The sequence below is a fragment of the Puntigrus tetrazona genome, chromosome 15, assembly GCF_018831695.1.
Source record: "Puntigrus tetrazona isolate hp1 chromosome 15, ASM1883169v1, whole genome shotgun sequence".
Taxonomy (NCBI): Eukaryota; Metazoa; Chordata; class Actinopteri; order Cypriniformes; family Cyprinidae; genus Puntigrus; species Puntigrus tetrazona.
Window position 1 is genome coordinate 5,939,043 of NC_056713.1, and position 26,672 is coordinate 5,965,714.

Genomic DNA, 26,672 nt, shown 5'->3' on the forward strand with positions numbered 1-26,672 from the left:
CCAAACTTTTTCACAAGATAAACACTAAGATGCCAAACCTCTTTCATGCTCAGATTTACATTAGAGAGTGAACGGAATCATGAAATCCATAAAAATCTCATCGAATTTAAATCTAAAGTAGGGCTGTACACAACAAATTTGATTAAGACAGAGTATTATTACTATTTTCATATAAATAATATTCATAGTACATATAGCATTATTAAATGGAAAAAAACTTTTAATTTAACAGAAACACTCTGTTGTAGACCATTTTGTTTCCTAAAAAAATGCATTTTTTTATATTTAAAAATAATATATTTTATGCCAATTGATTACTAATTTATTTAGAGAACCAGAAAAATTTAAACTCACAGAATAAATATATAAATATTAAAAAAATGTAATTCTGTAAACTAATTATACAACGCAACTTAATCATAAAAAATAAAATCCCCCCAAAATTAAAACGAATAACAGAAACTAAAAAAAAAAAAAAAAAAAAATTATGCCCTTTACAAGGCCCTAAAATATATAATGTATTAAATTGAATGTTAAATTGTAATTATTAAAATGGAAAAAACTAAAAAAAGAATACATAAGAATTAATGTGGCAAAAAAATACAAATGTTTTCATCACTTCATAGAGTGGCATCATATAGGGGGCGCTTTCAAAAGTCGACATTAAAAGCACATCGTGAGAGGCGGGTGTGTGTTTCGCTCACCCCGGGGTCCACTCATCGCCCTCGGTAGGGTGTGCTTGAGTTACCATGGCCAACGGCGTTGTGTGCGGCGTAAACGGGCTGCCGATGAGGATACCTCCGGCATGAGACACTCTCTGCGGTGTGCTTAAAATCTGCAACAACAAAAAACCCAAACAAAAAAACAACGGTTATGCAAATTCGAAGACGAGTTAAGACCAGTAGAGAGAATCACTGTGCTTTATTGGGGCTTGGCCTGCTGTTTTGGCAGTCACCCCCTGCTGGCAGACACCATAACTGCACCATTATGGGAGAAATAAACCTGTTTCTCCCCAATAATTCAAAGACGGCAGCATCCAGGTCATGCGCTTCCAGCGAGATGAATGATAATGCTAACAGATGAATTCCAGCGCCTCTGACAGACACCTGCCCTGCCGCACATGTAGATGAGCCGTGCTGCTGTGCCCGGGCCTCTCTGCTAACCTGAATCTGTGTGCTGCAGCCCCTGGGGAGAGGAAAAAACGCCTCCTGCAGCCCAAGCACAGCAAGCACACCCTCATCCGTCAGCGGGCCTCGCCGATGATTTATCCCTCTGCTGCTCCTCGCCGCTCTCCATCGGTTCTGCAGTCCGCGGTGCGTAGCAGGCAATTTTTGTGGCTGAATGAAATGCATCGGGTCATCTGCTATTTTTGTCAAAATGCGCCGTATGCAGCATACACAGAACACTGCATCCCACAGCGCAGTGAATACTTAACAAGAGGTTCAACCACGATGTGGAACATTTATTATTCATTCGACTTATTTTTAGGAAAGTACAAAAAAACAATTACGTATAAATTCCTTTAAAATATACAACTGTTACTGACATTGATGAATATTAAAATGTAATTAATTTCATTAAATAAGGGATGCGGTATAATGAGTTCTTGTCACTGTCACTTTAGCATTTCTATTTTACTGTCGTAATTTTAAGTGCTTTTGTCATTCTTTTATTTAATATTTCTATATAGCTTTATGTGCAAACTGACAAAAAAAGTACAGGTACAAGTATAAATTTTGAACATCATTTGAATTAACTGTTACTTTCATCAGTATTCTTATTTAAACTATACAAATTTAGACTAAATATTAGACTAATTATTTTCATATTTTAGTAGTTTTTAATATAGTAGTAGTTTGTGTGTGTGTGTTATATATATATATATATATATATATATATATATATATATATATATATATATATATATATATATATATATATATATTTTTTTTTTTTTATTATTATTTATTTATTATTTATTATTTATTTTATTTTATTTTGAAATAACTTATATTTTCAGTTTTCATTTTAATCTGTGCAATTTGATGCTTTTAATTTCTAAATTTAATTTCTATAATTTCTTATTAATTTATATATTTAATTTAGTGTATTTGCCAGTGCAACATTTCTTTTTTGGAGCCCGTGGCATACTACTCTTTAGTGTGCCTCGCTGCATACGGTCAGCATACAGCAATCAATCATAGCATCTCTCTCTCTCTCTCTCTCTCTCTCTCTCTCATGTTAATGGATGCACAGGTGACGGAGTGGAGGATGTGATCTCAGTGGGAAAGGAATCTGAAGTGTGTATCTAAACAAGCGAGTGAATGAGGGTCTTAACGAGGGTCTCTCATGCCATCCGCTCGTTAACAAGCTCATTAGCAGAGGTGCGTCAGTTCACTCTTTTCACGGCCCTTCCGCTCCACCATCAGCATTAGTCAAGTGTGTATGCACTGAACAAAAAAAAAATATAATAATAATGGCTGCTTCCATACAGGTTTCCCCCCCGAACAGTCCTACTGTGATATCTGAGGCAGGCAGGCAGACCCCGGTCTAAACTCACAGAATCATGGGAGAGAGAAGCTGACACGCCAGCGCGAGCAAACAAAGCGTGACAGATTAACAGTGAGGACATTCCAGGAAGTTGGGCAAAAAAAATTGCTTACTTGTAGCTAGAATAGGATGAAAAAAAACTAAAACATTTGGCCTTTAAATGCATGCATTTATACAAAGAAGGCGCTTCCTGAGAGTCTCCTGAAACGTCTCCCTCCTTCGTGTGATTCCATCTTTTCTACATTCCTCTCTTTTGTTCAGCTCGGTGCAGCCGTACTGACCCATAAACACCCCGCTCTCTCCATCCCCCATCTCCTAACTGTTGTCTATGTACAGCAGACAAGCTCAGGCAGTAAAGCCAGTCAGGATTTCACTGCCCACTACTGGATACAGCGTGAACTGCAGCACAGCTCTCTCATCTCATTTTGTCCTAATATCTCCCAGGACTAGTTTTTATAGTTTGAATGATGACTGAAAACCTGTGTAATGGACACTTCTTGTGACTGTTGCCCTCATAATGACGATGTTCCTCAATGGTAAGATGCTTTGGATGAAAGTATGCATTTGCCGAATGCATTTGTAAATAAGACAAGTTAACACTTTTTAGTTGTTCATTGGTAACTCTAAACTAATCTAATTGACTTTAATGCATTAACTAACATTAGCCAACAATGACCTGTACATCTGTTACACCTCTAATAAATACTGTAACATGTGTATAGCTCGCTGTACTATAATGTTAGTTAATGCAACTTTATTAAAAGTTAATAGAAATACTATATACATATACAGACAGATATACACACACACACACACTAGTTCAATATTAAGATTAATAAGTGCTTTCATTGTTAGTTCTTGTTACCTAATGTTAACAAATGAAACATTATAAAGTAATATTTCCTTGTCCGTTATGTTGTTGCCCTTCCATGTTACAAGTATATCGTATAAATATAGATTATATCATTTATTTATATTATATATATATATATATTTATATTTATATTTATATATATATATATATATATATATATATATATATATATATATATATATATGTGTGTGTGTGTGTGTGTGTATATGAATATATATATAGTTATATATATAGTATTATAGTTTTTAGGAAGCTTGAAGGGCCACAAAAATCCATATAATGTTCCGTATATTACAGAAATATTTTTAGCTATATCAGAAATTACAACTAAATTAAGATGTTTTAAGAACGATTTCTGGTAAATCATTTCTCTCAAATGCTGCATTTCAATGAATCAGTTCACCGTGATTGCTAAAGTGTTTTAGATACATTTAAGCTTCATAGATAGAAAATATTCATGTTCAATGCATTTTACTTCTAGCCTTCTATATTCTCAAAATGACTTATAATACCGTAACATACTCATGAAATAATATGGAATATGGATGCACAAAGTTGGTGTAAGTAAATCAGGATCCCAGCAGCCTTGTTTGGGACACTATGAAGTGCATGTTTGTGGACGTGTTTTTAAGTGCACTGTGTGATACTAACCATCTGGGCTCCCACATTGGAGTTGACTGTTCCTAGTGTGATTTTGGTGGCGGGGCTGTAGCTGGACGGCGTTACCAGGGAAATGTTGCCTGCAAACACAAACACAGTGAAAGCTGATGTTCACAAATAAGAGCCGAGCGCTTCTGAGAGGAAAAACACGTTTCGCAGACCGGCGGAGGCTTGAATGGATTACAGAATCGACAGAATGGAAATGGTGACCGTTCACAAATTAGTTCTCTCAAGCAGATGAAGTTTTACGGCCTGTTTGCAAAGCATAAACGCAACTCGCATTTCTTGGATGTAGTGATGTAATGTTGGGCTTCATCGACGGTTCATTAAAAAAAAAAGATTCTACGGCATCGGTCCTGAAAACTGACTACTTCCTGGTGAATCATGCCGGTCAATAATTTAGGCTAAAAACTGAATAAATCATATTCTGATGAAGCTGCTTCTCAAGCTTTTATGAAGTTTAGCTTTATGGGGCAAGTTGTCACGAGTGAAAATGGTCAATCATCACAGGCTTTGTAGTAAGAATTAAAACAATTGTTCAGTGCATCGAACAGAAACGAACTAAACGGGTCTGGAACTGACCAAAAAAAAATGCTTTTTAAACTGAACAGACTTGCTGTTAACTCGTATTGTTTTCCCGAGCCAATTTCCTCTGCAGGACATGTGGGAGTGATTGATTTCCCACTGTTTTCAGTCAGACCCAGAGAGGAACATGTGGCCTTAAAACATATCTGGACACTTAAGCCATTTTAAACAGTAATGTTGATTTAGATAATAAAGCTGCCAAACTTACTGGCATTTCAACTTTAAAAGAAACAGCATGAGGGCACAGCTCAAGCAAAACGGTCAAACCGATGGATCGTGTTTAAAGTTCAGCCTGTAAAGGTTTTGATTATTAATTTAATTATTTCATTTTTAAATGGAAGAGTTTACTGAACAAACTTGAATAAAAGGTTTCAAATCACTTGATACGTCAGGCTTTTATGGCTCATATATCATGATATAAGAGAATATGGAGATCTCACGTTCATTCAGAGGCCTGGACTGAACAAATATCAAATTTGGTACAGCTACATGTGACTAAAAGGAAAGATCGACAGCTCGTGATGAAAATAAATGAGATCTTTTATAAAAGCATAACAGACAACCTACATAAAATGCATCCATATATCTCCCAATAACATTCAAGTCATATTCTAGTGCTCAGTTTTATGATTGAAGCTTTGTAGTTTTTAAATGTGGGGCATTTTACTTAGCTTAAACGTAAAAACAATAAGACGACTGAAAGTATGTTGAGAAACCTGTTGAATTCAAAGTTTTGATCATGACGGTAATGTACAGTCCTTAAAAATGTGCAAGTCTGATATGATACAACAAAAATCCCTGCGTAATATCTCTAAAAGGTGAGTTTCGAGAAAACCTTTGAACATTGTTTATCTTGCAGATGTCACTTAATTCTATGTTTAAGTGTATCTGCAGTGTAGCGGTGAATTTTAGCCATGACTGTCTCCTTTAGAGCCCAGTAGGTGACTGCTGTGTGTGCGTGGGATAAGCGAGGGAAGCTTACAGTACGGCGAAGGAGGCCAAGACACTAGAAACACTTTCTTCGAACTGTGCGGCGTTTTCTGAATGGGAATGCAAATCATGTAAAGGTTGCGGCGTATCGGATGCAAAACCATGCAAATGGGCCTCGCAATCACGCACAAACACGCAACCCAGTGAACACACCCAGTACTGTCTGAGCGAGACGACGCATGCCAACGACTCCCACTCTTCACATGCCTGCGTCCCACACACACACTCCAGACGAGGCCGTCCTGATCCTCCAGCGCTCCGTGACGCTCACACTGCGTCTTTGTCTGTCTACAGCTGCAGTCGGGACGTCTTACTGTGTTTACAATGTCCTATTGACTTTATATACCAGCTACCAATACAAAGTGGCTCTCGTGCTTTTCATAAAAGACAACAGCAGATGTGGTCGTGACCCATTGAAATAAATGAAATGTGGTTGTGACTGCCTCTCTAAAAGAGCACGCTACAGTATACCACGCATTATTAGCTACCTTACGCCAGATGCTATTAGACACTTGAGTGCATGGCTCCCAGATGCATCTTTCTAGCTATTTTATTGATTATCCAATGTTTTTTTTTTTTGCTTTGAAATGTTCTAATTTAATTCAAGACAGAAGAAATGAGAAGCATCAGTGCCGACACACACAATACACACTCAGTTAAAGTCAATCTGAAACAGAAATTATGACCATCTTTCATGGGGCAGGACTTGATTTAGTTTATCAGGAACTGACTGGATCTTACCGTTTCATGTGGATGTTAGACTTCTAGAGGGAAATGACTGAAACTCCTCTGTCTGTTAGAAATAGTGTTGTTTTGTCAACGGAAAAATGACTAAATATCGTCATCAACGAACCTTTAGCACGTGATGAAAATGAGACGAGACGCAACGTAAACGCTGGTCGTATGATGATGACTATAATTAAACGTATAATGCAATATTGTTGACTAGTGAATAAATATGGTTTACAAAAGAAATAAAAAATTTTCATTAACGAAAATGAGACTAAATACTTTTTTTTTGATTATTTCGCATTGTTTAGTCGCGTTATTGTTATTTTTATTATTATTTTGCAGTATTTCTGTTTCCCGTGTCTCACTTCAGGGGCATCAGGTCGCGCTGCGGAAGTCACTTCCTCAAGCCCCACTCGCAGCCAAATACCAAACGCTTGGTATGACTCTGCTCACGCAGTTCAGTACAGCTCGGCACGGATCTGTTCAGTTTGCGTCTCCACTGCAGTTTAGTACCGCTTCATATTAGGCAGATGTCTCCTGGAAAACTTTTTCATTCCACGTGTCCCCATCAAGCTCGCACTCGATCCATTTCTCGACTATCAAGGGGAGGCTATCGCAGTAAAAAGTGTTTGTCTTTGTCCGTGTCTGGAATGGATGTATTCTCGTCTAACTTGTAAAAGTAACTTTGTAACTACGTATCAACTAGTAGTCAGTGGAGTATTAGTAGACTGTCTGATGGGTCCACAACACACTATCAGAAGCAAGTGTATGTCAACTTACTCTAACCCTACCCTAACAGTCTACTCTGAGTTAGCAGACATTACAGTTAACAGAAAGTCCACTTTAGACAAATCCAAATAGAGAATAAGCGGGACCTTTCAAATTATGTGCACAGATATATCATTTACAATAAACAATGCAATATTTCACAAAAACAATAAGAACTGTCCAGTTTTATTTGACTTAAAAGTAGAGATTGGCGATAATCGGTACAACCGATATTTTTAACCCCCTGATATTTAAGCATAATACTTAATACTTAAGCTTCAATTTGTAAAATTTATTTAAAATAACAGCTATTAATGTGCACTTTAGATGTGTGCCAAATTAACGGCTGCTTTAACTCTACATCTCAGTCTTTGATATTATTATGCCTCAGCATGACCACCACGTAGCTTTTAAGGAGATCCACTCTTTTAAAACTACATTATTTTAACTACATAACTAAGAAAACATATTTTGACTATATATGTAAAAAATAAATAAAATCTCACAAGTTTCTTCAGTGCTAACAAAAGTAAAACAATAAAGAAATAAATATTGGTCGAGCATTTTGCTTATAAATATATTGCCAAATATTTATAGTGCATATCAGTGAAAATAATCAATATTGGCCATGTCTATTTATAAGCTGTACTAGGGGCGACACACGTTGCTTAAACGCATTGTATTCATACGACATATTTTATGGTTATTTTTTCATCGTTTTTAAGGCTTGACAGATTTCGTTTATTGAAAAGTGCCTCAGTAACTCCTTCCGTGCTCTGTGGAAGTCGGTCCCTCAGCTTTCAGAGAGTGCAAACGATTGTGAGAAGTCATTTTTAAGGCAACCCTTTCGAACCGACTTTAAGCGTTTCCTTCTGAAAGGTAAGAAAGTGTCAGAATGTCTCTATGAATCCTCCCAATCTGCTCCAGATGGTGAGCGTACAGCAGCAGGACTGGCTGCAGTCTGAAGGGGTTTTGTGCGAGGCCTCAGCACAGGAATGCCTCAGTGCCACACGCTCTTTACAGCAACAATGAGCAAAGCCACATTAGAATACAGCTGAGCAGCAGCCCGGGACACACACACACACACACACACACACACAGATATTGAGCCCTATGTGTTTGCTATATCATAAACCACACACGCACGCACACTCAGCATACACAAATGCATGATGCAGACAGATAAATGCAAGTGCATAACGGAAGACATCACAAAGAAAACACTGCTATGCATGGGCCAAGACAACAGGAGGAAAACACACACTTACTTCCTGGGGCAGCCCAAACAGACTCCAGCATTCGCTCAACACGACTCGAAACCACATCAGTGTCTGAGACACATCAGAGAGTCTCTCACCAACAGCCAAACACAACAACCCAGCTCAGCGGCGACAAAAACACTCGCTTAAACACATTACACTCCTAAAAAACAGCAGACTGTTCTCAAAAGGAAACTTATAGTGAAGAACATGTTAATAAAGACACTTTAGTATGTTTAGTGCATTCGAAAGTCTCAACTGATCTTAAAGGTTCTTTATAGAACCATCCATGCCAAAAAGAAGAACCTTTATTTATAAGAGTGTGGAAAGCAATAAGCTTCTTTAAAAAAACACAAAACAATAATAATAATAATAATAATAACATAAAGACCTCTTTATAAAAGCTATCTGAAAAGTTCCTCTTTACCTGTTTGTTTATGAAGCGGCATGACAAGCACCTCCATACTTCACCTTTAACTATTCCTTTCCTGATAAAAAAAAAAAAAGGTTCAAGTTCTAGTCCTGCGCACGGACTGGGACGTCCGCTTCACCCCTCCCCCTGAACACAGAGCCGTGGAGGAACTTCCACAGTGACCCAGAGCAAGCGAGAGAGACAGAAAGAGAGAGAGTGAGAGAGTGTTCCTCTCAGCATGCCGTCGCAACACACGTGCAGCCTTCCCAGCTGCTCCGACGCAATCCCTGAGTGCCCTCAACAAAGAGAGCAGCAGGACGGGGAAGAAAAAAAAAAAGCAGGGATGCAGGATTTACCTGAAGAGGAGTGGAGAGCATGTTTCGAAGACAGGCTGGGACCTGGCATTCCTCTCTCTCTCTCTGTGTCCTTTTGTTACCATTCATTGGAAACTTGAGAGGCTGGCCAGGCATTGCCGAGCGAGCACAGAGGGAGTCCACCCGGGCCGAGCTCGGACTCTCGGCAGCGCCAAGTGGGGAAACTGCGCTCAATGAGAGCGTGTGTGCGCCTGCTGCGGGACGTCCTCTCTCCGTCTGCTCACAGACGGCGCTCCTCTCACAGCTCGGAGAGCAGGCGGGCGATTGCTCTGGCCTGGGCTGATCTGAGAGCAGTGGAAAGCCCCGGAGAGCAGGAGAACTAAATAGATGTGGTGCTGCACAATGGAGCGGCCTGAACACATGTCACGATGCGCTCAGACCGTAAAGGTCCTTGCACTCAAGAGTCAGAAATTTTCACATGCGTTCTAATTTATCGAAATGCTTGCTCGATACATAAAAACGCTGAAAATCGAACCTGACCCGAAGAGTTTGTGCGTAACGGTGATTAGGTCATATATATTTTTTAGCGTTTGAACATTTTTGACCTTAAGAACGGTGGCACGCGAGGAAATCGCGCACAAGTTTTATTTGGCACCCATTGGAAACTCTCAACTGGACAAGTGCCAGTGACAATTAAAAAGTGTTTAATCACACACTCACTTGAAAGGCTGGAGCCACATTAAACTAACTGTTGTACATCAGCTTTAGTAATGGGCTTCTTAAGCGTACTATGATTTACAGCAATTAAGTCACACCTGAACATAAAAGTCACACTGGGGAACTTTGCACATATAGTTCAACCCTAAACCTACCCTAATCAGAATTAGATGACATGTAGATACAGAGTCTGAAGTGGACTATCAAGTTTTTTTTTTTTTTTTTGAGCAAGTAAAATGCAAACGGTTTCCTGTCACGGTTAGGTTTAGGGTGATAGAATATACATTTTGTACAGTACAAAAAACCACAAGGATAGCAAGCCAGTTGCGTGCGTGAGCAACAGCAGTCTCGGAGAGTTTGATTCATACGTTGATACTTCTTGTGGTTTATATGATGCAGTGTGCATTTTTAGGAATCGATACTGGATTGTTTAAATGAGGATTACGGTTAACTGGAAAAAGAAAAATCAATACTTCACAGTATTCATAGGGAAACAAGCCGTCAAGCTATCGAGTGTATTTTAGGAATCGCCGTTCATTTTTAGTCAATGAAACCTGCGACACCTGAAAGGGTCTGAATTTCAAACAGTAACTTAACATCTGTGTGTGGTGCAATCGGACGAGTAATTATTTCTTGAACGTCTACTGTTCAACGCCCAGACCCCTTATTTTCGCTTTGAATGCAGCCAAGATAACAGTAGGTAGTACATAAAGGTTTAGTGCCTGCCAGTAATTGCCTGTAATTTCTTTTACTGCCAAACTGAAAAACGAAAGCAATAGGAAAAGTTTTTTCGTACTCTGAATGAACCTGCACTTTGCACTGTGATGATTCATTAACTTGGGCCAATTCATTTCTAAACTCGTGCTTCTGTTTGTGAATGAATGCATACGATATTACATGATAGTTATTTTTTACCTTTAGAGAGGTTTTGGTTTAGAAAGGCCTTCAGGTCTCCACAGAGAGCCGCTGCGCCAACCTGAGCGGAGAAGAAAACAGGAAAGAGTTCACATCGATCTCATTTATACAGAAAAATGTCAAAGCACTTGCAAACATTTTTCTCATGGTACTGTATGGACACCGTACATCTTAGTATATTATTTATAGTTCTGTCAAGCGATTAATCATTAATAACTGAATCCAAACTAAACGTTTTTGTTTATATAACACATAACGCTGTCGACTGATTAAACAAATGAACCAATTAAAATCATTTAATCATTTTGGTGAAATTAAATGCGATTAATTCTCCCTTTCATTAAAGTTTTCATACGTACTTTAAATATACTTTTATATTGCTATAATTGACATTCAATATTCAAATTTATGTCCAAACAACATATTTTTTTTATTTGTTTAATGGCATCTTGGTATCACTGATTCCAAGTAATACTGATTTCCCTATAAAAAACATTTTCCCTAATTTTTAACCACTGACTATAGCCATTAAATATTACATTATAATTAAGAACCATATATATATATATATATATATATATATATATATATATATATATATATATATATATATATATATATATATATATATATATATATATATATATATATATATATATATATATAAAAAATGTGCACAAATGCATGTATATATTTAAGAAAAATGTTACGTTTATACATTTAAATTACATCAATTATATGAGCATGGAAATATTTTCAAAATGTGTGCTTGTAATTATATACACGTAATAAATATGCACAGGATACATGCATATTTCATGCAAACAAATACTTTTAATTTTGACGCGATAATTATCTGTCATTTACAATGACAAAATGTTTTATTTACAATGCATGCATGATATTTCTGTGATGCACTGTATGCATCACATGTATTTTATTGTTAGGGGTTGGCACTTGTCAACGTTTACACATATTCTGTTCAAACTCCAAGCATCTGAAACCTTACACAATATTTTACGCAACAATGCATGTCGTTACAATGCATGTGGCAAATTGAAAGCAAATGACAAACTTGAATCTAAACAGAATATGTTGCAGAATTCAAAACTGTATTTCTCACATTATGTCTGTGAACGCAGGACAGCGTGAACTGATAGGGTGATATCTTACAGCGGCAGCTGCTTCTGCGGTAGTTCACACTAGAGAAAAAAAAAAAAAAACCCTGCGCTCCTCCATGTACTGTAGGATGACTGTAACTATGAGAAAACGTGATCCGATTTCCTCACGAAACGGTCGGTCAGAGGGCTACATCAACTCAGCGGCGCTAGCCAGTGAAAGACCGGCAAAACCTATAGAATAAAAGGCTTTAAACGGACGAGCAAACAGATGTCGGTGGAGTTTACAGAGACATCTATTCACAGGGGTCGGAGGTCGTGGAGCGTGTCACCATGATTTAATCAACAGGACATCACAGAGGCATTTAAACTAAATGAGAAATGTAAGGCAGAGGCTCTCGGTAAGTCGTAGATAAAAGGGTGTAACAAGTCTATGTACGTTTCAATGGGAGGAGGTTTCCGAAAAACAAAAATAGTTTACATCTAAGGGTGCATCAGCCTAAAATATTTTAAATCTTAAACTGTGCCACAACGGCTGATTTTCAATTCAAAACGAGGTGTATAATGTACAGTATTTACTCTAGTAACCATAAACATGCTATTTGGCGGAAATGTGACAGTAAATGAATTTAATTGTTAAATCCTTTATTATTAAAAGAACTGTGTAATTAGTATGAAAGGTGCATTTCTCTCTAAATGTGTCAGCATCATCTATTTCGTCTTTACAGCCAACATGTAATTACAAATACCAGTTTATCAATAAACAATTGCATCTACTATTTTTCTTTTGATGGCAAAGAGCTTGATGCGTGAGCAGACTTGTGCGAAATAGGCCTTAAATGTATACTGAATCTTTTTTTTACTTATTTAAAGTAATTTAAAAGTGACTTCAAATATTTACATTTTACCCTATAATGTTCACACGGCACCAGCAGACACCAACCAACTCACTGACTGGGGAAAAAATGGATTATCGTAGCCATAATCCGAATTGTACTCTTGTTTATGTCTTTGTGTGTAATTCTATACATGAAAAGACGGCGAACAAATCGAAAGAGGCTGTGGGCGAAGCCGTGGTTGCTGTCAGTCAGGTGAAAACCAACTCCAACCGACGCCTAACAGGGGTAACGCACTGATTCAACAAACTCCAACGGACTAGCTTGTTGACATTGAAAGTGGTTCTTTGTGAGAACTAAAACTAGTTCTTCTATGGCCTCGCTGTGAAAACCCTCCTGGACCCTTTATTTTGAAGAGTGAAGTTGCACTTTCTAAAGAACTCTTTCACTTTTGTTTTGTCAACAGTGGAAGCAGTGGTTTTAACATGTTGACACTTGAATAGTAACAGACTTGACGAAGACCTGAAAGTCCCTTTAATTACATAAGTTGGTGCTGACGCTCATCACCAGAAACACTCACCGCGTTGGCCATCATGCTGAAGGTGGCGGCTCTTTCTGGTCAGATCCCCGCACGCTCAGAGCTGCACCGCCCCTGTAGACACACACACACACACACACACACACACACACACAACGTGATCAGGTATGTGCACTGTGGCAAAAACACACATTGATCCTGTCCTTGTGACACTGATGAGGACTGTTAGAGGAGAGGAAAGCTCTGGATGAGGATGATGGGGATACACTGCTGAGCAGAGATGATGAAGACACAGTGAGGGTACAGGGAGGATTCAGATAGCAGCTAACAGCTGTGTGTGTGTGTGTGTGTGTGTGTGTGTGTGTGTGTGTGTGTGTGTGTGAAAAAAGCAAACAGAACATGAGTACGAGTATGTGCTACATTGGATGAGGAGCAAACTCTGTGACCTTTAATAAAATGCATTTCTATAGCACGAATGAGTGTATGCGTGAAATCTGTAAACGTCATGTCAGCTGCCGTACCAGAGTTGATTTGAAAGTCTTCAGCTGGGTCTCGGTCCGGTTGTTTGGTCTGAACCTGTGTGCCATTGCTCTATTTGCACCAAAGGTGGAAATGAACTTGAGTGCGATTCATTCAAACCAAACAAGACAGCTGTGAGTATCAGCCTATTATTGTCTCTCAGAGCAGCTGTGAAGATGAAGATGAAGCCTTAAAAACTCACAAGTTCAGTTTCCCTCTCATAATTGCAAAACCGAGGCAGCAATAATGCGCACTGAGCTACTAGAATGCACCGATACTTGCTTGCTTGCTTATTGCAAAATACAGTTACGCCAACATACTGGAAGCATGACACTGTAACGAAAGCAATGCAGTTGCCAAAGTAAACCTCTTCAACACAGCCACAGATTTCGACCCTATTTAGACGCTGCGTAACATAGGCCTCGAGAGCCTGCGAAGACGTTCGCGTAAACACATCGGCGAAAGTAAACCGATGTATGCGCGTGAGCGAAGGTCACGCCACAAATTGTAGGTCAACCGCTGAGCAGGCCCTTTGATGTCGTCGTTATCACGCTATGTGCGCTCAGCGGTCACCTTCGTGCGAAGCGAGCGTGGTTTCCGTGCACAACAATAAACACGTCTCATGCGTGTCTCCACGAAGTTCCTTTAAGTCTCTAGTCCAATACGTATGCTAATGCCGGCGCCCATATGATCCGCGTGTGTCTTTGTGGCCGGTTTGGGAGAGGCATAGAGCAGACAGCTGGTAAGCCTGGCTGTGGTGGAGGGGGTGAGGCAGAATGGACCGTGCAGATCAATGGAAGGGGGCCCCATCTAGCCCTGCCGCCCACCGCTCCGGTCCCACAATACCCCTCTACAGCCCCCTGCCTGAGCCACACATAAAGGCCTTTTGTCCCACGGGGGAGCAGCCCGACACAGGAACCAGAGACGAGCTTCAAAGTGGCTGGAGGTCTCTCCTTTTCTGTGTCATTTGCCCTCCCCCAGGCCTTATTTCTCTTCTCCTGGGTAAGGCAGAGGCCACCCAGTAAATGCAAGGGAACTTGTGTCTCCCTGGCTCTGGTGACATGACACTAAAGAGACGACTTGTTGCTGAGTAAGAGCGGAGCATCCCGGCGCAGCGAGTGCACGATGACAAAAGATTTCCCTTACGCACTGTAAATCAAGCCCTTTGTTGCCCGTTTGCTGGACGGTGCTTCAAAAAGCCTCTTGAGATCACAGGCGACTTATTGAGGATCTTCCTCAATGGGCTTTATTGACCTGCGTTCGTTGAAACTCACGTGCTTGTTCTTACTCGCAACAAAGGGTTTGCTCATCAAATTAGCAGTTCTTATTAAGAACAGCGATCGCTAAATACTCGTATTCGAATACAAATTCTTAACCCCGTGTACTAAACTTGAGACAGGAATGATGCCATAAATCAGACCTCTGGGTCGAGGTTTCTGAGCAATGCAACTTATGCATGGATAAAAGTAAAAACACCCTATGCATAATAGTGAAAGAGGGACGATATCTAAAGACAGCTACGGTCTCATACTTGATATGCAAATTTCCAAGGCCTGTAAACGAGCAACATGATCGAAACTTTGTTTGAAGTCGTTATAGACTTTCTCTTAGTTTTTTAATTAGCTTTTCAATTACATAAATGAATAAATCTGACATTTATTCCATTTCGAGCTTCACGTGGTTAAGTCAATCTGTTAATTGTCCGTATTTTAGAAATCTTTGTTAATTAGAATTCTCCAAACACTCCAAATTTGTCCCGTGAAAACGGTTTTGGAATCAGACACTGAATTACAATGGAAATGGTACTTTACTATAAAACAAATCCGTACAATAGATACAGCAGGCAGTCATTCATTACAGAATTTACTACAGTATATTATAATCAAAAATGTTCCAATCTTGACAAAACGCATATCGTTGGAAAGGTCTTAAGGTTATATTTTTTTTTTCAGAAATGCGCAATAAGTTTTTAGTATTGCACCTAAACAAAAACAAAAATCTACATCTACATATTTAAAAAAACGGAAGTTTCTTGATGTAAAAGTTTTTTTTTTGCAAAGCAGAGAATAGAGACTTCAGATCGGTCAAGCCGAGTCACAAACAACACCACCCTGAAAACTACTACAATACATTAAAAGCTACACAGAACACTTTAAAAACTGCACGGCCTTGTCAACCACCAGTGCCACACACACATGTCCTGGAAAGGTATTGACCTGAACTCTCAGTCCACCGACTCGGGGCCTGTGCAGTGGAACTTTCTGCTTTCGGCGCAGTCGTGTTGTGGTTTCCAGATGCTTGAAAGCGCAGCAGCGAAGCGGTTACGAGCAGGGCAGCGTGACGCACTGAAAGCAGAACGGCGCTGAACGGATGAGGTGGCATTTAAATGGAAACGTGCGTATGCGTCGCTCGTCTGCAGTGTGGAGCAGCTCGCTGGCTGAATCTGCATTCCGAGTGGTCACTTCCTACCGTCACTGCCTTTTTACTTACTAATAAACCGACTGAGATCACGTAGCGACGCCTATAACACCCTACCTCCACCGCTGCAAGCTCTGCATGGGCAAAATATAAATCAGCTGCATTACAGGCCACCTCGTTTCTCCATTCTAGATTTCAGCAAACCTCGCCGAGCGACAAGCCGCATTTCTTCCCATTGCACGTGAGCTCTCGCGGTCTTAAGATGCAGGCGCCCTGCAGTGACCCTCTCTATTGTCATTCTCTTCCGTCCTTCGTTTGGCCTGCCATAAATCCCCGAGCTCTTCGTCTGTCAGCCTGACCTCTGATTCTCCCGTCTTTCATCCTCCCTTCTCTCTCTGCCCGTCACTGTCCTCTCTTCCTTCTCTCGATCTCCATCATCGAAAGACTGAAGAGCACTGACCTGGAAGAGGTGATCCACACAGTACCGGGGGGGCCTAAAGAAACAGGCCAGCTTTGATAGTTTTAGGGTAGTTTAGGGGGATGGGGGTCATCGATTCAGAATATGAGGCTTGTGAAGGAGAACAAACCACTTTTCTGCTGTACTTTATAGCTTTTTAATCATCTGCTACTCAAACAGAGACCAACTGTGAATGATAAACTTGGATGTGAATTTAATATTTCGATGTTTAAAACCGCACGCTATTTTATTAAGTCTCCTCCGACGCTCACTAATTAATCAGATCAAAAATACAGCTAAAAAAAGCTGTGAAATATTACCAAAATTTTAAATGTTTTCAATTTGAATATATTTTAAGGCATAATATACAGCATTCATGTGTTGCAAAAATTTTATTTTAATTGTTACTCCAGTCTTTGGTGTCGCATTATCCTTCAGAATCATTTTAATATTCTAATAAGGGAAAGTAAAAAACTAAATGAAATTATTACATTAAAAAATGTGAATAAATATATACACAAAAAAATAAAACTAAATTATTCAATTAAAAATGAGAATAAAATATACAATAAAATAGTTTTAACGCATAGGAAATAACAAGTATTCAAATTTAAATAAACTACCCTTATGACAATGTTTTTAACGAACATAATACGTATGTGTTCTCTGGCCTGAAGGAAAATTAAAACGGCTTGGTCTTCAAATGCAAATCTACCTGTCAGCTAAGGGCACTGGGAATCTCTTACAGATCGGATCTGGGCTTCAATCACCTGACGCCCGTCCAGACCTGCAGTTCTGCTCAAGGCTGGATCTCAGACTGCGGCAGGCCTCGCTCTTCCAGGACTGGGAAAGTGCAAGTCACAGTATGTTGTGCTGACGGCATTAAATTAGTTTAACGAGCGGTTTATTGTTCACGCGAGGTCAGTTCTGAGATCTGCTGGCTGGAAGAAGCTGCTGAGCTGTAATCCACCAGCACGAGCTGCACCGCTCGAGAGCCCCGGGACTCTCAGAAGCTGTGGTGGGGGGTTTTCGTCCTCGCCCTCGTCTTTCTGTAACCCCCTCCATCTGTCACTCGTGCCGGCTCAGGCCGTCTCCATGGCAACAGGGAGGTCATCCACCATTTACTGTGGGACGGGGGACGGAGAGGTGCGCGGCAAGCTAAGCAAGATGACGTTAAAGTCCTAAGCGCAAAATAAGTTTGACGCTGCAGATCTGAGGCTTTAAAAGCCTTTGGAGCGGCATCCCCCATCATTCCTTCTGTCAAAGCCGTGAGGAGCTGCGCTCTCCGGGAGGCCTCCGCTTGCGGAGCGTGGGCTACGCAGAGGACAAGAGGAGGAGGAGGGTGACATTTGGTCTTCTGAGGGAGTGTATGCGTGTTTGAAATACAAACGGCCCGGCTCACGCTGTCATGTAAGGTCACTGAAAAGAGGAAGCACACAGATATACTGTGTGGCGCTAGATTGATGGCACAGGTTGGCCTCCACAGCTCAGATGCCTTCTGTATTCTTGAACACAGAGATGTCACACGGTGCCGTTTATGTTAACGTCCTCTAGGGTCAGTTCTTGTCTTTCGGGCAACTGCCGTAAAGATGGCTATAACACCAATAATAATCCAAAATAAAGAAAATCACATTTTTTCAAACGTCTGCATTGCTCAATTACAGTAACTGTCCAACATTACATATTTCAGATGCCCAAGATTCCCAACAACAGGAAACGCAGGAAGTTCTAATTAGTCTCTCCCTCACACAACCGCAGTCTGCGTTTTTTTATTTAAACTTGTAAGACGCACGCTGACTGCTTACGCGAAAAGAGAAAGAAAACTCTGTTCTCGTTTCTTTCTCTCGGACAAATCCCGTTTATACTGCTCTCTTCCAAACGGCACAATCAAAAAGTGACCACAAGCCGCAAATGCATCATTTCAAGCCATTTCATTCATAAATTCAATTCTAAGTCCGATCCTTCGCGGTGTTTTTATGTCAACACTGGATCATAAAAAGCATACAAAAGTTCTCCTTTTGGTGTGCCACAGAAAGAAATGGAGTTACATGCGTTTGTAACGACATGGGTGTGGGTGCACAGACTTTATCAGATTTGGAGAATTGTAGCACTACACCACTGGCTCAGTAATAGATGCTCTGCAGTGAGCGGGTGCCGTCAGAGAAATTAAAGCGTCGCAACACTCCACAACACTCCAGTCCGTCAGTTAACATCCCGAGAAGCCAAAAACTAATTGAACATCGACATTTTTTTAACTCGAACCATTGCTTCTGACTAAAATACGCTCAGCAGACAAACATGCACGGATCAAGAATTGCTTGCAAGCAAAAACAGTCCAAACTAGTTTTAAACAAATATAGTATGCGAGAAGACAACAGGTGATGGATTTTTTATACCGAAGGAAGCAGAGTTAAAGATTGTGGACTCGTATTTCATCCAATAGCAACTTTTAGGTGGGATTTGTTTCTTAGAAACACAGTTTTTGTCCTCTCAAGATGTTACACTGATGTGGATTACTGCTTTTATATCTCTCGTTCTGACGGCACCCATTCACCGCAGAGGATCCTCTACATCTTTAGACGTCCATGTTTTCATTTTTGGGCGAACTATTCCTTCACATCATTTATTCACGCATCAATAATCTTTTTGTTAATAAAAAGGTCTGAAAACAAACATGTTTTTCATAAACCCACAAAAACAACCAAAAACATCTTACATCAACAGGTGCCTTCGAATCAAAAGGAGAACCGCTGTCTAGTGCAGCTACGCGTGAAGCGCTGATGTTCTTTCGAGAATAAACGTGAGCATGACATAAAAAAAATAACTAATCCAACGGTGCGAAAAGACTCGCTGTGAATAAATAGATACTTCGAGCAATCCAGAAACCCGACGCTGGATCTCCCGCTTCCTAGAATGGAAACTGCTGTGTCGCAACGTGAATGGAGAAGGTTAAGTTTAGTCTCCCGGGAGGACTGGGCTTCAACGCACACCTACGCTCTTGCGAGACGCACGCAGGCGGCGGAGCGCTAACTGTACGAGTGCGTCCCGTGGGGGGCAAGTCACGGCGACACCGAACACACACCAGCGAGCGAGACAGCTGGGAAATGGCGCCAAAAAGGATCCACGGTGTGCGTTTTCCCTGTCCTTTCACTCTCTTTTGTGCGTGTGCAAATACAAACGCACAAAGACAGACCGCGGCCTCTCACGTGACAGCTGCGTCATAACAATGCGGGCGCAGGTCAACGGATCAATACATCTGAACTTTACATTCAGCGCTGCTTAACTAGCTGACGCCGGGTTTTTCCTCCAATACGCCAGCGGAGACGCAACCTCAGAGAGAAAAATAAACAGACAAAGCCTCCACCACTTCACACACACACACACACACACACACACACACACACGCACGCACGCTGGAAAAGTTGCTTGAGGTGCTGAATAGCAGGGGGACACCTGTCACAAAAGCTGCGAGCTCTGGGACGGGGGTCTCATTTCCCTCCTCCTCCTCTCCACTGGAAGGATTAAATATCCAGACCGTTTGTGCGGGACCAACAGATGTCTGCTTCAAATCTGACACAGCCTGGCCTGCAATCTCAGTACACTAAGCCAACAAAAACCCCATGACCTCACACTCCGCAGCTTTCTTGTCCAATTACCGAACCAAACGCGTCTCCGTTTAAGCCTCTTCTTGTGTGTTTTCTTCAACGTTTACTTCACGACCTACTGAACAAGCCTAAAAAAAAAAACAAGGCTCAGGTGTTTCTCCGCAAAACGGTGCAAAACAGCACAAAAATAGACGGTCTCGAAGGGGAATGAAACCACAAACAAAACACGAGAGACAAACTCATCTCAACATACTGGTACGTGTTCTCAGAAATGTTATTTAAAAAGTGGCAAAACATAGCTGTTTTTGATCTACGATTACGTTTTATTAACACGACCTTTAGTACATACATGCTATTGACCATGGTACAATATAAATGCGACTACGGTCCACAAAACCAATCACAACGGTCTGAATAAATAAGCTTTCCATTGTTAAATGATTCTTTGGGACAGAAATCTAAGAATGCTAAGAATATTGAGGAAAATAACCATTAAAGCTGTCCATATCAAGCTCTTAGCGATGCATATTGCTGATCAAAAGTTGCAAAAAGCATAAAAGAACACTTCCCATACAATGTATTGTTGGCTATTGTCACAAACATACCCGTGTTACATATGTCTGGTTTCTGCTGCAGGGTCACATATGGCACAAGATTATGCTAATCGTTCAGCAATACAGTAACGTTACAGTAGATATCGGAGCACACAGTGTCCTGACCTGACACCAGCACTTTAAAACGGTACTTTGCAACGGTTTCGAGCTGGTGAGAGTTTATTTAAAAAGCAATGCAAGCGTCTCACGACACTGTTGTTCTGTATAAGCGCTCAATACAAAACCGAAAGGAACAACACTGGCGCTATCTGAGGTAAAAACGCTCAGAAGTTTATTGTGACATTATCGCCTCGAGGCCAAAGCTGTATGCGTTTACCCGACAATAAACTCACTGGCTATCCCTAAAACAACAAGTTGGGCCACAAATATGAGGGAATATGAAGCGCTTCTCGCCGAAACGCGACGTTAATCCCGTCAGAACCGAGCAGCGGAAATGTGCAAAAGCTGCGGAACAAACCGACGAGCCGCCGCTGACAGCTCGACGCTTCAGTTACCGTCAACATATTATTACCTGCGCTTTTCCGGTGCAAACATAACACCATAATTACATTTTAACTAAATTACACTTTAAAACAAGGCCGTGAGGCGTCACCGAATCCGAACGGAACTCTTATTTGTTGATATTGCGCTTGTTCTCGTAAACATTTGCGGCTAAACTACGCGGTGCAATCAAAACCCAAACGAGTTGCTCAAACCCTATCAAGAAAGTGAATACTAAACGTGTGGAATCGCCTACTTTGTCCAACGCATAAACAATAAACGCTGCTGTCAAAATATGTAGTCTATACAGCACGCTTAACGCTACTCCCCAAGTTTTTACAAATCTTTTTAGTCGCATATTCACGGCTTATTCTAAATACGCCAATACGCACCTTACCTTAGAAGTGTGTTGAACTGCTCTGTCAAAGTGGGCAACAAACAGCTCGTGAATGTATGAGAGTGAAGCGCTCACTTCCTGAGCTCCGCTGAGCTCCGCACACAAGCTTGGCGGTGGCAGCCGGCCGCCGTCTCCGATTGGTCACACCTGGCCGTGACGTCAGACGCCAGGCGGAAGGTGATTGGCTGTCCCGGGCGAAATGTAAAGCAGGCGTGCCGCTCCGCCTAAAGGCTGCGTACTATGCTCGGTCGAATAAAGTAATTTAAAGGCTTTATTTTAATTAGTGTACGCAGACAAAAGGGAAACAATGGGAGGCCGTGCGGCGCTGCGTTATTTTGGCGTGGTGCGACTTCGCTTCGCCATCTGGTAGTTAATCGCATGCTGATGACGTACATTAATTTGACATTTACATTTTAAATGCGTTTGGCCAAAAACGCGTCTCATCTCCGCGAGGCCTTTTCCAAAATCGGCCGCGACAGCTATTTGAAAGTTACTCGATTACTGAAACAAGCGACGGGCGATTTCCTGCGGAAAGTTTGGTTCCTGAACCGAAGACATCAAAAGCTGATTACCATATTGCACATTATCACACACAATAAAGTGACTGGAAGGAAGGCGTTGTAGCAACATCCCTAAATTGAGTCTAGTTGCTTAAACAGTCATATCCCTAGATCAAATGAACCTGATTCATAGCCCTGAGTGGAGTGAGCGGAGTGAGATCAGGACCAGCTGAAAGTAGGTGTAGTATGTGTGTGCTGTACGTAAGGATATGCATATATGCATAAAACATGATTTACATGGAACCAAAAAAATTGCAAGCAAAAACGTCAAGGTGGCAGTTGCTCATTTGAATGAGCGAGAACTTCAAAAGTGTGTGCAGATTGGAATTTGATAAGGAAAGACGCCATGACAAGCCCACCGCAGCACCCAGGGGCCACACCTGCTCCTCGCACATCTGCACAAGCTGTTAAAACAGCCAGCATAAATGCTCCTCATGACTTCTAACAACAACAACAACAAAAAATGTCTTGTGTGTACATTTTGCATCTCGCAGGAAACGTGAGATAAGACTTTTGCTAATTCACTGATTTTTCGGTTGATTTTAACATGCGTTTAACGCTTTCTGCATTCGGCTGAAGGAGCCCTCTTTGAGGTCCCTTTGTGACCGAGAAAACTTGGAACGACGAGCGAACGTCAGTGCATCGTCTCACGCAGGGCTGAGCCATGAGTCGCTGTGGAGAGGATTTCCTGTGAAGACTCTGATCTTCACAGGGTGGGGAGTTTCGATGAGTGCTGAGTTTGTTGACAAGTAACACCACTTGAACCTACAGCAGCAAATTCTGTCTTGTGATGATAGATAGATAGATAGATAGATAGATAGATAGATAGATAGATAGATAGATAGATAGATAGATAGAAACACATTTATGTGCAACACGCATCACTGATTTGTCTACATGTATATTTATATCCTGGTCGTGTTGTTGAATATTTACAGCGCAGGCTGCAGACCAGTTTCCCAGAACAACACTTAGAACAGATCTAATGCAACAGAAGTAAATAAAGAACTTGTGTTTTAAACATATACGGTTTTAACCTGAAACTAGAAGAAGGAAACTCTGCTGCAAGTTACACTGGTCACATAAAATAAATATTAGTAAATTAATATTTACATGTATATATGTATATACATGTAAATATGTTCAAAACATTGTGTGTGTGTGTATATATATATATATATATATATATATATATATATATATATATATATATATATATACACAGTATATATACAGTACATATACATAATAAACACATTCCCCAAAACCTTTATTTTGGATGTGATTAATCGCTATTAACAGTTTGACAGCACTAACGTGTGTGTGTGTGTGTGTGTCTTATAATAATGACCAAATGTTTCAATTATGGTAATAACAATGCTTTTATTAAAAAGCATCCAGAATCTTTTTCTTTTTTTATTCTCTTCTTCAAGCATTTTAATAGATATTTACATAGACTTTGAATACACTGAAGTAGCCGATCGCTGTTCTTTGTGTTCTTTGTCCTTTTAACTCTTTTTGACTCAGATCTATGATGGCTTCTGCGTACGTGATCACGAGAGTGCATCTTTATCCTTAGATGACTTTGATATCACGCCAAAGCGGTGTTCTGTTAAACGTTTAATAGCATTTGTGTGACATGTTTTTTCAGCACATGCTCTTTGTGGGTTATCTGCTTTGTATTTAGCCTTCTGACATCTGACTAGACCTGAATTGGACTCGATACTCTTGCCCGGCAAGTTAGAGCATAAACCTCCAAAACACCTCACATCAGCAGAGAGAGCGAGATAAAGAAATGGTTCACTCGAACAGGACAGTTTTGTCATCATTTACACACCCTCATTTCATTTTAAATCCCCGTGACTTGTGTTCTGTTCACAAAAGGTGAAGCATAAAGTTTCAAAAAGGACACCAGAAATGTATCATAAAAGTGGCCTAGAAATGCCTTAATCGCCTCCGGCCGGATTAAATGTGGTTGTGATGGTAAGTTCATACAAAAAACATTAAGAATATTCTGAAATGCAAGATAAGTAACCTCTGAACATCATTAGACAATATTACTTGTGCAGGTGCAATAACTGTACGGTTCATATTACCCAGCATTCTGCACCAGAGCAGCGATAAAGAGAGGAAGTGAGAAGAGAGATGAGCGTTGTACAGATGCTCTGACACATCTGTACAAAAGCGCAGAAAAAAAGGGGTCATGTATCATAATCGAGTGCACTTGGAAATTTGAGACTACTGTACTTACGGTGGATGAAGCTCCAGGGTCCAAAGTTAAATGGAAACATATCTGTAAGGATTTGTATTTGCAGTTGAACATTTTCATTGACAATTCTTGTGGATATTATTTCATATAAAATAAAAAGATTATATTTGCACTAATATTGAGTTCAGACAAAAATAATGGGAGCTGATTTGTGGTTAAAAAGACAAATATAACAAATTTGAGTCAGAAAAACTCCAAACCAGAAGTCATTTGTTACAGAAACCTATAAAGCTGATTATACATGGGGCTACTTAAAAGCAATATTTCTTATATGTAACCAGAGTTGTTTTCTAGAGACCATCACTTGCTTCAGTGTCTTCTAGAGACCATCACCAAACACAGTGTCTTCTAGAGACCATCACTTGCTTCAATGTCTTCTAGGGACCATCACTTGCTTCAGTGTCTTCTAGGGACCATCACTAGCCAGTGTCTTCTAGAGACCATCACTTGCTTCAGTGTCTTCTAGGGACAATCACAGCTTCAGTGCCTTTTACAATCACCAGAACCAATGTCATCTAGAGACCATCACTACCCACAGTGTCTTCTAGAGACCATCACTAGCCACGGTGTCTTCTAGAGACCATCACTTGCTTCAGTGTCTTCTAGAGACCATCACCAAACACAGTGTCTTCTAGAGACCATCACTTGCTTCAATGTCTTCTAGGGACCATCACTTACTTCAGTGTCTTCGAGAGACCATCACTTGATTCAGTGTCTTCAAGGGACAATCACTAGTCAGTGTCTTCTAGAGACCATCACAGCTTCAGTGCCTTCTACAATCACCAGACTCAATGTCGTCTAGAGACCATCACTACACACAGTGTCTTCTAGAGACCATCACTAGCCACGGTGTCTTCTAGAGACCATCACTTGCTTCAGTGTCTTCTAGAGACCATCACCAAACACAGTGTCTTCTAGAGACCATCACTTGCTTCAATGTCTTCTAGGGACCATCACTTGCTTCAGTTTCTTCTAGGGACCATCACAGCTTCAGTGCCTTCTACAATCACCAGACTCAATGTCGTCTAGAGACCATCACTACACACAGTGTCTTCTAGAGACCATCACTAGCCACGGTGTCTTCTAGAGACCATCACTTGCTTCAGTGTCTTCTAGAGACCATCACCAAACACAGTGTCTTCTAGAGACCATCACTTGCTTCAATGTCTTCTAGGGACCATCACTTGCTTCAGTTTCTTCTAGGGACCATCACAGCTTCAGTGCCTTCTACAATCACCAGAACCAATGTCGTCTAGAGATCATCACTAGCCACAGTGTCTTCTAGAGACCAGTGCTTGCTTCAGTGTCTTCTAGAGACAATCACTAGCCAGTGTCTTCTAGAGACCATCACTTGCTTCAATGTCTTCTAGAGACCAGTGCTTGCTTCAGTGTCTTCTAGAGACAATCACTAGCCAGTGTCTTCTAGACACCATCACTTGCTTCAGTGTCTTCTAGACACCATCTCAGCATCAGTGTCTTCTAGAGACCATCACCAAAACACAGTGTCTTCAGCTTCAATTTCTTCTACAATCACCAGCCCCAATATCTTCTCCATAAGTCCATCACTAGCCACAATGCGTTTTAGAGACCATCACTTGCTTCAGTATCTTCTAGAGACCATCATCAGCCATAATGTCTTCTAGAGACCATCACTTGTTTCAGTGTCTTCTAGAGACAATCACAGCTTCAGTGTCTACAATCACCAGCCCCAGTTTCAGTTTCTTCCAGTGACCATTCAGTGTATTTTTCCTCTCCCACACCATCTGCGAGGTCTTCTAGTGACCCTTAGCAGACCCAGTCCTCAACACTTTTGAGAAAAGATTAATTCTGGCCAGCCATTATAAATGGTAGATGTTTTCAGGTGATATTTGTGCATTTTCCATGAAAGATCTGTATGAAATGCCAGGAAAGATGTGGAAAGCTAGTGTTTCTCTCTCTCTCTCTCTCTCTCTCTCTCTCTCTCTAAGAAAACCACTACAGTGTTAAATTATAATCTAGTTTTATTGTTTTTAAAGAGTGTTAGGTGAATAGAGCTATGCTTAATTTAGAGAGTAAAGAAAGTGACTGAGGAGCTCAGTGTAAAGG

At 40.6% G+C, this 26,672-nt stretch overlaps 1 protein-coding gene and 2 long non-coding RNA genes across 3 annotated transcripts in view; 1 reads left to right on the top strand and 2 right to left on the bottom strand.

Annotated features, from left to right (window-relative positions):
* LOC122358584 overlaps window positions 1-3,497 on the top strand; it is a 9,123-nt gene extending 5,626 nt beyond the window's left edge. Inside the window, exons 2-4 of the long non-coding RNA XR_006252633.1 lie at window positions 1,183-1,313; window positions 2,257-2,384; window positions 2,495-3,497. This is a non-coding gene — a long non-coding RNA (uncharacterized LOC122358584). The remainder of the gene's footprint in view (window positions 1-1,182; window positions 1,314-2,256; window positions 2,385-2,494) is intronic.
* tfdp2 (transcription factor Dp-2) overlaps window positions 1-21,846 on the bottom strand; it is a 34,828-nt gene extending 12,982 nt beyond the window's left edge. The window contains 5 exon segments of the mRNA XM_043258464.1: window positions 705-835; window positions 4,076-4,164; window positions 10,777-10,837; window positions 13,311-13,382; window positions 21,759-21,846. Of these exon segments, the coding sequence (XP_043114399.1) occupies window positions 705-835; window positions 4,076-4,164; window positions 10,777-10,837; window positions 13,311-13,325 (296 nt within the window). The 5' untranslated portion in view covers window positions 13,326-13,382; window positions 21,759-21,846.
* Window positions 8,011-9,220, bottom strand: LOC122358585. The gene is made up of 3 exons (XR_006252634.1): window positions 9,187-9,220; window positions 8,846-8,906; window positions 8,011-8,490 (listed from the first exon to the last, which is right to left on the bottom strand). It is a non-coding gene; the product is annotated as an uncharacterized LOC122358585 (long non-coding RNA).
* Window positions 21,847-26,672: the final 4,826 nt, after the last annotated feature.